The 15,750-nt window shown below is 45.7% G+C and overlaps 1 protein-coding gene and 1 long non-coding RNA gene across 5 annotated transcripts in view; one reads left to right on the top strand and one right to left on the bottom strand.

Moving 5' to 3' along the window:
- The window catches only part of LOC115179370 (xin actin-binding repeat-containing protein 2), a 55,479-nt gene that overhangs the window by 15,417 nt on the left and 24,312 nt on the right, over window positions 1–15,750 (top strand). For 2 of the 4 annotated variants that reach the window (XM_029740815.1, XM_029740814.1), the window contains exon 2: window positions 7,133–7,253. In XM_029740815.1, the coding sequence (XP_029596675.1) occupies window positions 7,133–7,253 (121 nt within the window). Of the gene's footprint in view, window positions 1–6,903; window positions 7,254–13,500; window positions 14,542–15,750 lie in introns of those variants that run through there. The other 2 variants (XM_029740817.1, XM_029740816.1) reach the window with 2 other exon arrangements.
- Window positions 311–6,256, bottom strand: LOC115179371 (uncharacterized). The gene is made up of 3 exons (XR_003872883.1): window positions 5,910–6,256; window positions 1,690–1,897; window positions 311–1,430 (listed from the first exon to the last, which is right to left on the bottom strand). It is a non-coding gene; the product is annotated as an uncharacterized LOC115179371 (long non-coding RNA).

Genomic DNA, 15,750 nt, shown 5'->3' with positions numbered 1-15,750 from the left:
AAAAGCCTATTTGACATTTGCTCAGTACATTGTTTTCACTGAAGAAATTGTCCTGTCATTCATTTAATGTAATTGGAGAATCCAGTGGGTTCTGGTAGTCTTTAATAGCTGATTCTAAGATTTTTAATTGATCATGTATATGTCTTTGCTGTTTGATCTTTGTTAGAGGGTCAAAAAGATTGGAGAAGTGGTTTACCCATACATCTCCGTTTTGCATAGATAATTCTTTGTGTTGTTGTTTGTTTAGTGTGTTCCAATTTGACCAGAAGTGGTTAGATTCTATGGATTCTTCAATTACATTGAGCTGAATTCTGACGTGCTGTTCCTTCTTTTTCCGTAGTGTATTTCTGTATTGTTTTAGTGATTCACCATAGTGAAGCGTAGGCTGTGGTTTTGTGGATCTCTATGTTTTTGGTTGGATAGGTTTCCCAATTTCTTTCTTAGGTTTTTGCATCAAATCATTTGTCATTGTTGTTAATTGTCTGCCTGAAATGTCTAGATTTGATAGGGAAGCTGAAAGGTCAAATATAATATTTAGGCTTTCTACTGTCAGCTATCGTCACTATCTCTTACAGTTGAATGCATTCAGTTGTACAACTGACTAGGTATCCCCTTTATCTCTTGCTCTCCCCGCTCTCATCTCTATCTTTCTATCCTCGCTGCAACTCTTTTGTGACTGTGTTGGCTTGAGAGTGAAATATACGTGGGTGGATCTCAGTGGCCTGTGTTTCCTAATAATGGTGAGAGTCAATAGAGAATTGTACTGTACAATATTCTTCACTGCAAACTTTTGGATTGTGAGGAGAGCTTATGGCATTGGATGCAAACACATAACTCAGATGGAAAGAGAAGCTCGTGCCAAGGTTTGGATGAGACACTCTGGAGTCTGTTAAGTGCATCTGGGTGACCTTCAAAGACAGGAAAAATCTGCTGTTTCAGCAAAAGCTTCCAAACCAGAAACTAAAGCTTTTGTTATTTCACAAAGAGGAGAAAGTGAAATCAAACTTGTTCAGATACAGTACGTGCTCAGGTGAAGGAAGTTTTGTGACGCTGTAACTCAAAACATGGGATCGATTAGTAAAGTATTGGATTGATTTAAGGCAAGTGAAGAAAAATGAGATGTTCTCCACCAGCAGCAAGGCAGATGCCTCCTACAGCCTAATGGTATGTCTCTGTCTTGACTGTCAACTGTGGATTCTGATGAGTCATCTTCATGTCACTTCATGTTGTGCCAGGAAAGCAATAAGGCAGCTTTCACAACATTAGACCTCCTAGCCAGGAGCAATCAGGCTTTGTGGCGTGTATATGTGCGTCTGTGTGTGCATCATTTGAAACAAAGCATCCCTCCAAGTGGTGAGTCAGTCACACATGAGCTGCCATTTCCCTCAGCAACCCCTTCTAGTCCGTCACCTCAGCCAGAACTCCTTTTTCTATACAGACACACAGAGAGAGAGAGATCACCTATAGCTGCTGTATGACGTGCTTTTCCATATAATAAACTGATGTCATCACCACGGTTTCCCCTGACAAGTGTCCGACCGGCCTCACCGTTTTACTGTGCACGCTGTCATATCAGCATTAATGTCATGGATGGGTGGCATTGAAATCATTAGTGAGACACCCTTAAAAGGGTTATTTATTTTTCCTGCGGATTGTCTGTGAGGCTGGTAGATTTCCTGAAGCACGTACCTTATTAATGATGTCAGTCTGTCAAGGGGAGCGTAAGGGGAGTGATTCCCCAGGCTGGATGGGAAGGCTGACAGGGAAGCTGACGGGGAAGCTGTGGCAGGGCCAACGGGAACATATGGAGGACAAGATCTGGCTAACAGGGAGCCCTGGGAAATGGCCTCCTGTCTGTGGCTTATCTGACCCCCATTCCTCTTCAGAACAGGAGATGCTGTGGCATGATAGTAGAGAAAAGCAGAAAACATTTGATTTATTTTAATGGGAATGGGTGAGGAAATACATGAGGATACTGCTGAATGACCATATATGTACAGTTGAAGTCGGAAGTTCACATATACCTTAGCCAAATGCATTTCATTTCAGTTTTTCACAATTCCTGACATTTAATCCTAGTAAAGATTCCCTGTCTTAGGTCAGTTAGGATCACCACTTTATTTTAAGAATGTGAAATGTCAGAATAATAGTAGAGAGAATGATTTAGTTCAGCTTTTATTTCTTTCATCACATTCCCAGTGGGTCAGAAGTTTACACTCAATTAGTATTTGGTAGCATTGCCTTTAAATTGTTTCACTTGGGTCAAACATTTTGGGTAGCCTTCCACAAGCTTTCCCACAATAAGTTGGGTGAATTTTGGCCCATTACTCCTGACAAAGCTGGTGCAACTGAGTCAGGTTTGTAGGCCTCCTTGCTTGCACACGCTTTTTCAGTTTTGCCCACAGATTTTCTATGGGATTGAGGTCAGGGCTTTGTGATGGCCACTCCAATACCTTGACTTAGTTGTCCTTAAGCCATTTTGCCAAAACTTCGGAAGCATGCTTGTGGTCATTGTCCATTTGGAAGACCAATTTGTGACCAAGCTTTAACTTCCTGACCGATGTCTTGAGATGTTGCTTCAATATATCCACGTCATTTTCCTCATCATGATGCCATCTATTTTGTGAAGTGCACCAGTCCCTCCTGCAGCAAAGCACCCCCACAACATGATGCTGCCACCCCCATGCTTCACGGTTGGGATGGTGTTCTTCGGCTTGCAAGCCTCCCCCTTTTTCCTCTAAACATAACGATGGTCATTATGGCCAAACAGTTCTATTTTTGTTTCATCAGACCAGAGGACATTTCTCCAAAAAGTACAATCTTTGTCCCCATGTGCAGTTGCAACCGTAGTCTGGCTTTTTTATGACGTTTTTTGAGCACTGGCTTCTTCCTTGCTGAGCGGCCTTTCAGGTTATGTCAATATAGGACTCGTTTTACTGTGGATGTAGATACTTTTGTACCTGTTTCCTCCAGCATCTTCACAAGGTCCTTTACTGTTGTTCTGGGATTGATTTGCACTTTTTGCACAAAGGAAAATTAATCTCTAGGAGACAGAACGCATCTCCTTCCTGAGTGGTATGATGGCTGCGTGGTCCCATGGTGTTTATACTTGCGTACTATTGTTTGTACAGATGAACGAGGCACCTTCAGGCGTTGCTCCCAAGGATGAACCAGACTTGTGGAGGTCTACAATTTTTTTTCTGAGGACTTGGCTGATTTTCTCATGATGTCAAGCAAAGAGGCACCGAGTTTGAAGGTAGGCCTTGAAATACATCCACAGGTACACCTCTGATTGACTCAAATGATGTCAATTATCCTATCAGAAGCTTCTAAAGCCATGACATCATTTTCTGGAATTTTCCAAGCTGTTTAAAGGCACTGTCAACTGGGTGTATGTAAACTTCTGACACACTGGAAGTGATACAGTGAATTATCAGTGAAATAATCTGTCTGTAAACAATTGTTGGAAAAATTACTTGTGTCATGCACAAAGTAGCTGTCCTAACCGACTATAGTTTGTTAACAAGGAATTTGTGGAGTGGCTGAAAAACAAGTTTTAATGACTTCAACCTAAGTGTATGTAAACTTCCGACTTCAACTATATATATATATATATACACACACAGTAGACATATGACATGTTTTGTATAGAAATATGACATATAATTGCTGGCTAGATTATGTGATGTAAATGCTCACTCCGCTGATAAAGATGTTTGACATCCTGCCCTGTTTGTTGACATCTGACCTCAGAGCTGAATAGCCACAGAGAGGCTCAAGCCCAGTCTGCCTGGTATTCTGTCACGGCTGTTCGAAGGATCAGACCAACATGCAGTGTGTTCGTAGTTCCACATATTTATTAAACGTGAAACTGAAATGCAATACACTTCAATACTTGAAAACACAAAACAACAAACCGTGGAAAACACACTACTCAAAAAATATAACCCACCAACAACAATGAGAAAAACCCCTACTTAAATATGATCTCTAATCAGAGGCAATGAGGATCAGCTGCCTCCAATTAGAGATCAACCCCAAACAATTCCAACATAGAAATAGAAAACTAGAACTTAAACATGAACAACCCAAAACACCCCCTGTCATGCCCTGCCCTTCTCTACTATAGAAAATTACATCTTACTAGGGTCAGGACGTGACAGTACCCCCTCCCCCCAAAGGTGCAGACTCCGAATGCAAAAAATAAAATAAAAAACACAAAGGGAGGGTAGGGTGGGTGACTAATATCTTATGGCGGCGGCTCTGGTTCCGGGCGTAGTACCCCCACCGCCCGCTGATCCCCCCGCTTCTGTATGTCCGAAGGAACCAGACCATGGATCATCGCCGGAGGCTTCAGACCGCCAACCGCCGCTGAAGGCTCTGGGCTGCGGACCGCCGCTGAAGGCTCTGGACCGCCGCTGGAGGCTCCGGGTTGCGGACCGCCGCTGGATGCTCCGGGCTGAGGACCATCGCTGGAGGCTCCGGGCTGAGGAGCGTCGCTGGAGGTCCGATGCGTGGAGCTGGAATACGAGGCGCCAGACTAGTAACACGCACCTCAGGGCGAGTGCGGGGAGCAGGCACAGGACATACTGGGCTATGGAGGCGCGCTGGAGGGAGAGTGCGAGGAGCAGGAATCGGTCTCACCGAACTGGGGAGACGCACTAAGGGCCGAGTGCTCACAGCAGGCACTGGCCGTACCGGGTTATGGATGCCTACTGAAAGGAGAGTGCGAGGAGCAGGCACAGGACGTACTGGACTATGGAGGTGCACTGGAGGGAGAGTGCGAGGAGCAGGCACAGGACGTACTGGGCCGCGGATGCGCACTGGAGGTCTGGAGCATATGGCTTGCACAACCCGCCCTGGCTGGATGCTCAACTCAGCTCGACAACTGCAGGGTGCAGGCACAGATCGCACCGGACTGTGAATGCGCCCTGACGACACAGTCCGCATCACCGCACAACACGGTGCCTGCCCCGTCACTTGCTCCCCACAGTAAGCACGGGAAGTTGGCTCAGGACTCCACCCTGACTCTGCCCAACTTCCCATGTCCCCCCCCCGGAATGCCTCTCGTGCTTCCTTCGTTGCCTTGCCTGTTGATCTCGTCGCTGTACTTCCCTCGCTGCTTCCACCTGTTCCCATGGGAGGCGATCCATTCCGGCCTGGATTTCCTCCCACGTCCAGGATCCTTTTCCCTCCAGTATGTCCTCCCAAGTCCATTTCTCCTGCTGCTCCATTCCACGCTGCTTGGTCCTTTGTTGGTGGGTTATTCTGTCACGGCTGTTCGAAGGATCAGACCAACACGCAGCGTGTTCGTAGTTCCACATATTTATTAAACGTGAAACTGAAATGCAATACACTTAAATACTTGAAACCACAAAACAACAAACCGTGACGCAGCGAGGAAAACACACTACTCAAAAAATATAACCCACAAACAACAATGAGAAAAACCCCTACTTAAATATGATCTCTAATCAGAGGCAATGAGGATCAGCTGCCTCCAATTAGAGATCAACCCCAAACAATCCCAACATAGAAATAGAAAACTGGAACTTAAACATAGAACGACCCAAAACACCCCCTGTCACGCCCTGCCCTACTCTACTATAGAAAATGACATCTTACTAGGGTCAGGACGTGACAGCAACTGGATTCTTGTAAACAGTAAAATAAGCTCACTGTGCTAACATGTTTGTAGTGGATCATTATTATTTACAGGAGATTTGACTCCAACATCCCCTTGTGGATTAGATTGAATGGAACCCTCATCTCCAGATTAGCACACAGTCCTCTCTATACCGTCAATCCCTACTTCACAGACACAAATGCTGTTCAAACATCAGTTCTATTGCCACTAATGACGCTCTTCAACATCTCCGGAGCAACACACAGCACTGCCGTAGACTTACTATTATTAAATAACGGGAGACGTCAACAGAAATGGTAAGACGATCCAGTGGGAGGCTGGGAGCTCGTTCCTGAGGAGAGGAGTGGTTCGAGCTTTACAGTGTCAGAATGGAGCGTTCAGCTACATGGTGTTTACTACTGTACTGCTGTTGACCAAGCTTGAAGTGTGAGGGACTAAGTCCCACGTTCAGTCAATCGAAGAACCCAACTCTGTTCACGCTGTTTTGGGACCTGTACCCTCGACACACCGCACAAGCTGTTCCTCTCATGGACATGCCCTTCAAATACATTGTGTCCTTGTGTGTGTGTGTGTGTGTGTGTGTGTGTGTGTGTGTGTGTGTGTGTGTGTGTGTGTGCGTGTGTGTGTGCGTGTGTGTGTGTGTGTGTCCCAGATTTGTTTCAGGTGTGTTTCTCTGATTGTGGCAGTGTGTTTTGGAGCATTGTCTGTTGTGTCCTTGTGTTGTTGTTTGCTTGTTGTCACTCTTCCCCAGGTCCCGCTGGGAATCTGTAGATGAAATACCATAGGGAACACATTTGATTTGCAAATAGTTTTTGGAAAACAACACATAGGTGTCTTTGTTCCAGACAGTGCTGATTTGCAAGAAAACTAGGCGTGCTTATTCTACTGGTTTCTACATTTGACAAAAAAAACACCTCAGGAAACACAAGATTATATGCCTCAAGGATATACCACGAACAACGAGACATGTTTTGCATTATAATATTGCGTTTTGTCTAACACGGTAGTTGTGTAACCTACAATTCTGTTGAAGGGTGGAGCCTTAAGCTGCTACACACACCAAGAGTTTGCCAATTAAAATTCACTGGAGTGTTTTGTTTGCTGTAACTTTCCAGTCGATGCCTGTTCTGCACATTCCAGTCAAGGTCGTCAGTGTTTGCGCTGTAAGTTCAGAAGTTTGTTTGCCATCCAGTCAACAGACACAGACATCCTTGCTACCATCGATAATGTTCCACTGATGTTCAGGGGTTCAGTGACACCTAACACTCACTGGGTGGATCATTTTTCACATATGGGCATGTGTGTGTGTGTGTGGGCATGTGTGTGTGTGTATACCAGCCTGTGTGTGTGTGTGCCGATTGAGCTATGACCTGTACCTCAATCACCACCCCCTTCTGGGAAAGCACAGGTGTTTCCTCTGATAATATACTCACCTACTCCTCCTGTCTCTCTCTCCTCCTTCCCTCCCTCTCTTTCCCTAACCAGGAAGTGAGAGCTGTACAGTCCAGCCCATCCAGAAGAGCCCCAGCCAGTAGCTACCAGCTGGACCAGAAGAGGGACCCATCACCTGGTGAGAAGATGGCCTCAACTCATGACCCCAGCCTCTGTAAGTAGTTCATTACTTACTTAAGTAGTATTACACACTACCTCCTCCTCCTCCTCCTCCTCCTCCTCCTCCTCCTGGACTTTTATTCCATCAGAAATCAGGTTTCACAACTTTCAAAGAATTTCTTCAAATCCACATAGCAGCTACAGAATGTGATACTGGTTATGTGTACTTGAGAGAGAAATCCGAAGACGAGCTTGTGCGTTGAGAATGTACTGTATTGTCCTGTGTGGGATCAAATCAACTCTGGGAATTGAGTATCATCCGAGGCAGAAAATGAACAACCCTAGATACAGAAACAGTGTTTCCATTACTGTGATAGGAGAAGTTGCTGAGTGGCTGCATTGTGGGTTCTCTCTTTTCCACTGCAACTGATAACACTGGCTGTACAGAGTAGTCGTGAGGAAGTTGCAGTATTCTCCATCTAAAAAAACTGCAGTATTTCTCATTTAAAAAGGTTCTCAGATATATGTTTCTTTATGGAAAACCATCCACAAATATACATTTCACTGTTTCACTCCATTTAAATGAATTACACGTGTGAAGGCAGAGGACGTGACCCGAGTGAGATAGCGCTTGAGTGTGTGACATTGGGGTCATGTTGAGGTGCTTCTGTGAGTGAGTGAGTGAGTGAGTGAGTGAGTGAGTGAGTGAGTGAGTGAGTGAGTGAGTGAGTGAGTGAGACAGAAAGGCTCAGTGGATTGATGGACATGTTGACAGCTCACTGTGTGTTTCACTCATTTACTTACTCACACGCGCACACACACAGACACGCACACACACTCACACACACACTCTCTCACACACACGACATTACTCCTAGTTGTTGTTGTGGTTTCAGTAACAACCTATATACAGCAATTCAATCTCCAGAATGATTTTTTTTTTCTCTTCTCAAATGTTACGTCGGTCATGCGAAATGGTTAAGCAGTCCTAAATCACTGTGGTGGCTAAAGCTGGAAGACACTGTGGCCTTTGCAGACCGGTGTTGGTGGAACTGATGAGGGTCCGTGAGAGCTGACCGATTGACTGTGTCATGTCAGTGACAGCATCATGTGATTTACAGCTCACAGTGAGTGACAGAGGAGGTAAAGGAGCTGTTTGCCCAAAGCCACCGTGTTAAATAAAGACCTGTGAACGACCCACTGCGCTTTGTGCTTTAAACAAGCACCAACCTCACCTTCGAACCAGCATGCTTTTGTCTTTTAAATAGACAACCTTGGTTACAATATCTCCCTTTTGTATATCCCACTGGATTCTGGGTCTGGTTTATATAGCCCACACCTGTGGGTCCAAACAACACTATATTTTTTATATAGAATGTAATATTCACAGTTGTAGTGGTATTATTTTATAATATCAGGGGATACGCTCCGTTGGGAAAAGCACCACTGATTTTGTTAAACAAGGCAAATTTGTTTTGGGATTTTACCCAACAAAGGTTATTGGAGGAGATTTTAGCCTCAGGATACCTGCTTGAATTGGAAATCGAAGCTCCAGTCACTCAGATTGACACCTATTGATCCACATTGTTTCTCTTAGGGCTTCTCTAAATGGCAAAAGTTCACTTCCTCCCATTATCTTCCATTAAGCACAATACTCAAACAGAATCAGAGGGCTAAGGCGCTTTGAGGGACAAGAGTCTCTACCTAGACAGGCAGCACATCAAATAAACTGTGATTATCTATTGTCTAAACGCTGACCTGAAAATAAGCCTTGCCAGTGAATTTGCATACACATCTACTGTGCCTTAGCAAAAAACGTTTCCAGAATTTGTGAAATGCGTTCATTATTAACCCTTTGAAGGCCTGCAGGCGTTAGCTAGCTGATAAAGCACCAAGGGATGCTGTCTATGACATCAGATATTCCGGGCGAGTTTGTTTACACTCCACGAACAGGAAATCCATGTGCAATTTCAGAGGGATTATCAGCATGGCACAGGTTCCTACAGCAGAGATAAGCAGGCTTTCCTTTAGTCGATGCACTGCTATGTCTGACTCTGGGGGTACTTACACACCAGAGGAGACTGGTGGGAGGAGATATAGGAGGAAGGGCTCATTGTAATGGCTGGAATGGAATTTATGGAATGGAGTCAATCATGTGGTTTCTATATGTTTGATACTGTTCCATTCATTCCTTTCCAGCCAATACAATGAGCCTTTCCTCCTATAGCTCCTCCCAATAGCCTCCTATGGTATGCACTGTGTTTCCTCTGCATAGCCAGAAAACAACAATCAATGCTATCTACTTGAATTTAGTGAACTATACAATACCTGGAGGCTTTCTGAACAGAACCAGGAGTACCCTGGGTAGATTGTCAAGAAAGGTCAGAGTCTGCACATTGATGCCTTGAGCGAGCTAATGCTAATCAGTCTTTAATAAAAGGCCTGAATGAGAGAAGTTAGCGTGATGAAGTTACTCTAACAAGGTCAATGGCTTAAGGGGGGCTCGCTCTTGTTGGGCAAAGTTTACTCCCCTCTTTCATGCTGAGCTCTTTTCTCTTTCTGCAGGTTAGTGAGAAAGTTACAGAGGGTCAAAGACCATACCCCCAAGACATGCTAACCTCTTCGCCATTACCAATAACAGGGAGGATAGCCTGTCTTGGGGGTATGACATCTTTAACTTTCTCACTCCTCATTATTCACAATTCATTTAGGATTATCCGTAATCATTGTGGCATCCACATTAAAGTAGTAGTGTTTTGAAACATTTTATATTCGATTTACAATAAAAGGGACTTCAAAATGAAACAATACATTATTTACCATGCATTTCTATTGGACACAAAATAATCTGAAACACAACCAAAATGAAATGCAAATGCATCCAACACATTTGCAAAGTCATTGCTACAAATATGGGACCAAATACTACACTTTGACTTCTTTATTTATAAGAATCTTCAGGGGTGTCAATAATTTTGACTCCTACCATAAAACTTCTTCAGGATTGGTGCGTCCCCCATGGGACTGTTGAGCTAACGTAGGCTAATGTGATTAGCATGAGGTTGTAAGTAACAAGAACATTTCCCAGGTCATAGACATATCTGATATTGGCAGAAAGATTAAATTCTTGTTAATCTAACTGCACTGTCCAATTTACAGTAGCTATTACAGTGAAATAATAGCATGTTATTGTTTGAGGAGAGTGCACAGTTTTGAACTTGAAAAATTATTAATAAACAAATTAGGCACATTTGGGCAGTCTTGATACAACATTTTGAACAGAAATACATTGGTTCATTGGATCAGTCTAAAACTATGCACATACACTGCTGCCATCTAGTGGCCAAAATCCAAATTGCACCTAGGCTGGAATAATACATTATGACCTTTGTTTTTTGCTTTGCATTATCTTTTACCAGATCTAATGTGTTATATTATCCTACATTCCTTGTGTTTCCTTTCAAATGGTACCAAGAATATGCATATCCTTGCTTCAGGGCCTGAGATACAGGCAGTTAGATTTGGGTATGTCATTTTAGGCAAAAATTTTAAAAAGGGGCGGATCCTTTTGAGGTAAAAAATAAAATGTATTTCTTGTTAAACAAAATCTCTTTCTCTGACCAATTTTTTGGAGCATATAACATAGCTCAGTATTTGAATTATTTATTTTATACACTTATTATTACTCATCTTTAACAAGGGTATCAATAATTTTGGACCCCACTGTATGTAAACACTGGTTTGGTGCTGGAGATGATGAATATGAGGTTGAAAAGTGGCGGAATTGCCCTTTAACTACGACATGATGTCAGTTCAATGATAAATTATTGAATGATACTTCTTGTATGTCACGTAAAGGGCCAAGTTTCCAGTCACCAAATATTGAATTTAATTTATGTGTGTTCTTAAGATAGAATCCTTAATTGAAACAATAACAAAACACACTGTTTAGCTAAAAAGCTAAGTAATGGGGCTGGAGAAATTTAACAACTCTCAAATTTATGATATCAAATGTATAGTTTTAACCATGTTTTGAATCTCTACAGTGTTTGTTTACATTCATGCTGTTTTATAAACATTGAGGTAAAGTAAGCTATTCGGGGTTCTGATGGGGTACGACAGTTGAACTAAACTCATTAAGCATTTATAAGATATTCTTCAAGAATCAACGGGAATCAATAAGTCCAAAAATTGATCTAGCAACAAAGGATTCTAGCTTTAAGGCATGCATTTATGTAACAGTTCCTGGAAATGTTTTCAATGATTCCCAGTGGCTTTAATGATAATAGATTTATTTTATATAGCGCATTTCATTACAAAGATCATTTCAAACACGCTGTAAAAACAAACAAAACTAATGTAGAGATCTGGCAGGTCTTGGGTGATGTAATCGGGCCTGTGTGTAGCTGGTGTAGAGAGTCAGGCGCAGGACAGCAGATATGAGTAGTCAACGTATTTACTCAAGAATACACAAATACAACACAATATACCGAGCCCACAATAACGGACCGTATACAAGACAAACAATCACTCACAATCAACCATGGGGGAACAGAGGGTTAAGTAATGAACAAGTAATTGGGGAATTGAAACCAGGTGTATAAAACAAAAACAAAACAAATGGAAAATGAAAAGTGGATTGGCGATGGCTAGAAAGCCGGTGACGTCGACCGCCGAACGCCGCCCAAACAAGGAGAGGGACCGACTTCGGCGGAAGTTGTGACAGTACCCCCCCCTTGACGCGCGGCTCCAGCAGCGCGCCGACACCGACCTCGGGGACGACCCGGAGGACGAGGTGCAGGGTGATCTGGGTGGAGACGGTGGAACTCCCGCAGCAATGAAGGGTCCAAGACGTCCTCCACCGGCACCCAGCATCTCTCCTCCGGACCGTACCCCTCCCACTTCACGAGGTACTGAAGGCCCCTCGCCCGATGCCTCGAGTCCAGGATGGCTCGAACAGCATACGCCGAGGCCCCTTCGATGTCCAGAGGGGGCGGAGGAACCTACCACACCTTAGACTCCTGGAGTGGACCAGCCACCACCGGCCTGAGGAGAGACACATGGAATGAGGGATTAATACGGTAATCTGGGGGAAGCTGTACCCTGTAGCATACCTCGTTCAGTCTCCTCAGGACTTTGAATGACCCCACAAACCGCGGACCCAGCTTGCGGCAGGGCAGGCGGAGGGGCAGGTTTCGGGTCGAGAGTCAGACCCGGCCTCACTGCGGTGGCGGTCGGCGCTCACCTTCTGCCGCCTCACGGCCCGTTGCAGGTGCACATGAGTGGCGTTCCAGGTCTCCTCCGAGCGCTTAAACCATTCGTCCACCGCAGGAGCTTCGATCTGGCTCTGATGCCAAGGTGGTGTCTCGGCAGGCCAACTCCTGACGGACGTCCTCGCGCAGACTGCACCAGTAGTGATCGATCAGGGCCCTGTCGTTCCATCCCGCACTGGCGGCCAGGGTCCGGAAGTCCAATGCAAAATCCTGCGCGCTCCTCATCCCCTGCCTCAGGTGGAACAGACGACCAACCGCCGCTCGACCCTCAGGCGGGTGGTCGAAAACTGCCCGAAAGCGGCGGGTGAACTCTGCGTAATGGTCCTTCACTCCATACGGCGTTGGCCCACTCCAGGGCTTTGCCTGAGAGGCAGGAGACGAGGGTGGACACGCTCTCACGTCCCGAAGGAGCCGGGTGGACGGTCGCCAGGTAGAGTTCCAGCTGGAGTAGGAACCCCTGGCGTCCGGTTGCCGTCCCATCATACTCCCTCGGGAGCGCGAGTCGAATCCCGCTGAGACCGGGTGAAGGAGGGGTGGACAGTTGGGCCTGTTGTAGTGGGGCTGGTGGAGGCGCTGGACGACCTCCTCCTCTCTCCCAACGATCCATCGTCTGCAGCACGCGATCCATGGCGGTGCCCAGACATTGCAACATGGTCGCGTGCTGCTGGACGCGCTCCTCTACCGCCACAGGGAGGGCATCTGCTCCTGCTGACTCCATGATGGGGTGAGTGATTCTGTAATCGGGCCTGTGTGTAGCTGGTGTAGAGAGTCAGGCGCAGGACAGCAGATATGAGTAGTCAACGTATTTACTCAAGAATACACAAATACAACACAATATACCGAGCCCACAATAATGGATCGTATGCAAGACAAACAATCACTCACAAACAACCATGGGGGAGCAGAGGGTTAAATAATGAACAAGTAATTGGGGAATTGAAACCAGGTGTGTAAAACAAAGACAAAACAAATGGAAAATGAAAAGTGGATCGGCGATGACTAGAAAGCCGGTGATGTCGACGCCGAACGCCGCCCGAATAAGGAGAGGGACCAACTTCGGCGGAAGTCGTGACAGGTGATGTTCTTCCATCTTCAGATGTTAAGGTGCTGTTCAGCCAGGCAGTTCAGAAAGGCTGGGCAGTAACTTAAGGGGAGGGAGCCTCGATGGCACAAAGAGGGAGCAGCGTCACTCAGTTACTTAGACAGGCCCGGCACCACAAACACACACACACACACACACACTAAGATCTGAGATATATTTGTATATAGTGTGTTGTAAATGCCATGATCATGGCTGATGCATCAGGGCGAGCTATGACAGGCGGCTCTGTTGTGGTCTCAGAGGGGACTCCTGTCCATCTGGTATCCCTGCTCCCCATCTGGGCCAAGAGAGATCCCTGAACCTCAGGTGTCTGCCCTCTACTCAGTCCCCTTCACTTTCTACTTTTCATTTTTGGCATGTAAAAAGTCCTGCTGTCTGTGGCTCTTAAAAGGGAGCCTAGGGTGGATTCACACATTTCATCATCAAAGATATTAAAAGAACGTCATCATGGTGAATCATCGATGTCAATATTTCTGGATTTCGGGACGTGTATGAGGTTATCTGGGTCGGTCCTCTCATTCGGTTGATTACCCACCCCATCCCTTCGTCTTTTCCCCTCCTCTCTGAGAAACGAGCGATGCGGGTCCGGTTTCGAGGTCTCATTGAAGAACGTCTGTTCTGTTAGGTCTGTGTGACTTAAGGTAAAAGGAATGTAGGGTACCTCATCTAAAAAAAGCCCCCCTACCCCTCCTGAGCTCCGTCTTTTAGGAAGGGGGGGGGCATCTAAAATAAAATCAGCTGTCACTGTCCACTAGGCCCCACAGAGCTGAGCTGATCGCACGCTGCTGGAGCTGGTCTCCAACCCTCATTAAATCACCTCCCAGGGTTTTGTTTAGTTTCCTCTGGTAACGGCTGGGCGAAAATACCCTGCTGCTGGCTCTCAGGGGATTTCAAGGCCCTTCAACATCATCTGAGGGATTGTATTGTCCGAGGTACACGGTCGTGCTAAAGGCATAGAGAGCACTACAGTAAGTAAGCCAGTCTTTACAACCTTCATAGCCTTTCAGTGTGTTACAATATGTAAAGGTGGACTGACATTCATTGTCACATGATTGATTTGAGTGAGACACACAAAGACACTTCGAGAGACATGTAGAGAGAGAGAGATACTATATGGACTGGATGAATGAGAGGCTGAATGGTGAATTGACTGTGTTGACAGAAGATTGCCTTTTCAGCTTTATACAGCTTTTGCTTGCGTGTACTGTACGACTAGGTTGTTTTACCATGTAAAACAGGACTGGAATTACAGCAAGAGTCTTCTAAACGTGTTCCAGAAGTATAGAGTTGTCAGATGATGCTGATTGGGCCGGTGACCGAGGGGTCGGTGGTTCGAATCCCCGCGCTATCTAGGTGAGGGATCTGTCGATGTTTCCTTAAGCAAGGCACTTGACCCTAGTTGCTCCTGTAAGATGCTCTGGATAAGAGCGTCTGCTAAATGAATAAAATGTAAAATTGCGAAAGGAAGCATGATTCCACGAGGATGTGGGATTGTTAAGTATGCATGAAGTCAGCTTGTTTTTTCCGATCTGATATGACTTAGTTATTTCGCCTGGAATGCTCTCCGACCGTTCGACTGTCAGCGTACTCAGTAGAAACATCGTGACCAAGTACTTGAGGCCGATCCAGTACTTGAGGCCGATCCAGTGGTCTTTTTGATCCATTTGACAGCTTAATAATTGTGCGTCGTCTCTGTGCGTGTGGAACATCCAGTTGAACTGGAGTCACAGAACAGTGAGCTTTGGCTCAGGATCTCAGCTGCTGCTCTGGGTCTGTGGTTCCATGAGGCTAGCTAGCTAGCAGTGTAGCCCACCTCTGATCACATAACCACAGGCAGAGCAGCAGCAGTGACCGTGGGGCGGGGGGCTGGCTCAGCTCAATATAGCCACTGAGCCATGCATACCAGATGCAAGGCCTCCCCCACACATACTGTCTCCCCCATAGACTTTTCCTGACGCCCACCCGCCACCTCCAACCACCCACCAGCCGCCTCAACCTCCCCCTCCAATCCCTAGGGCCAGATGAAGGCACCACTGCCTCGCAAATCAGAGAGATTAAGAGTTATCACTCCTCAGGAAGAGAATAAGAGCCACACATCCCTTCCATGTGGAGTTTCCGCAAACACACTGCTGACTAATCATACAGTAGGTGGCCTTCCATGGAAGGGAAGTTAATAT

Source organism: Salmo trutta, chromosome 39 (assembly GCF_901001165.1).
Source record: "Salmo trutta chromosome 39, fSalTru1.1, whole genome shotgun sequence".
NCBI classification, from domain to species: domain Eukaryota; kingdom Metazoa; phylum Chordata; class Actinopteri; order Salmoniformes; family Salmonidae; genus Salmo; species Salmo trutta.
This window is presented reverse-complemented; position numbering and strand designations above follow the sequence as displayed.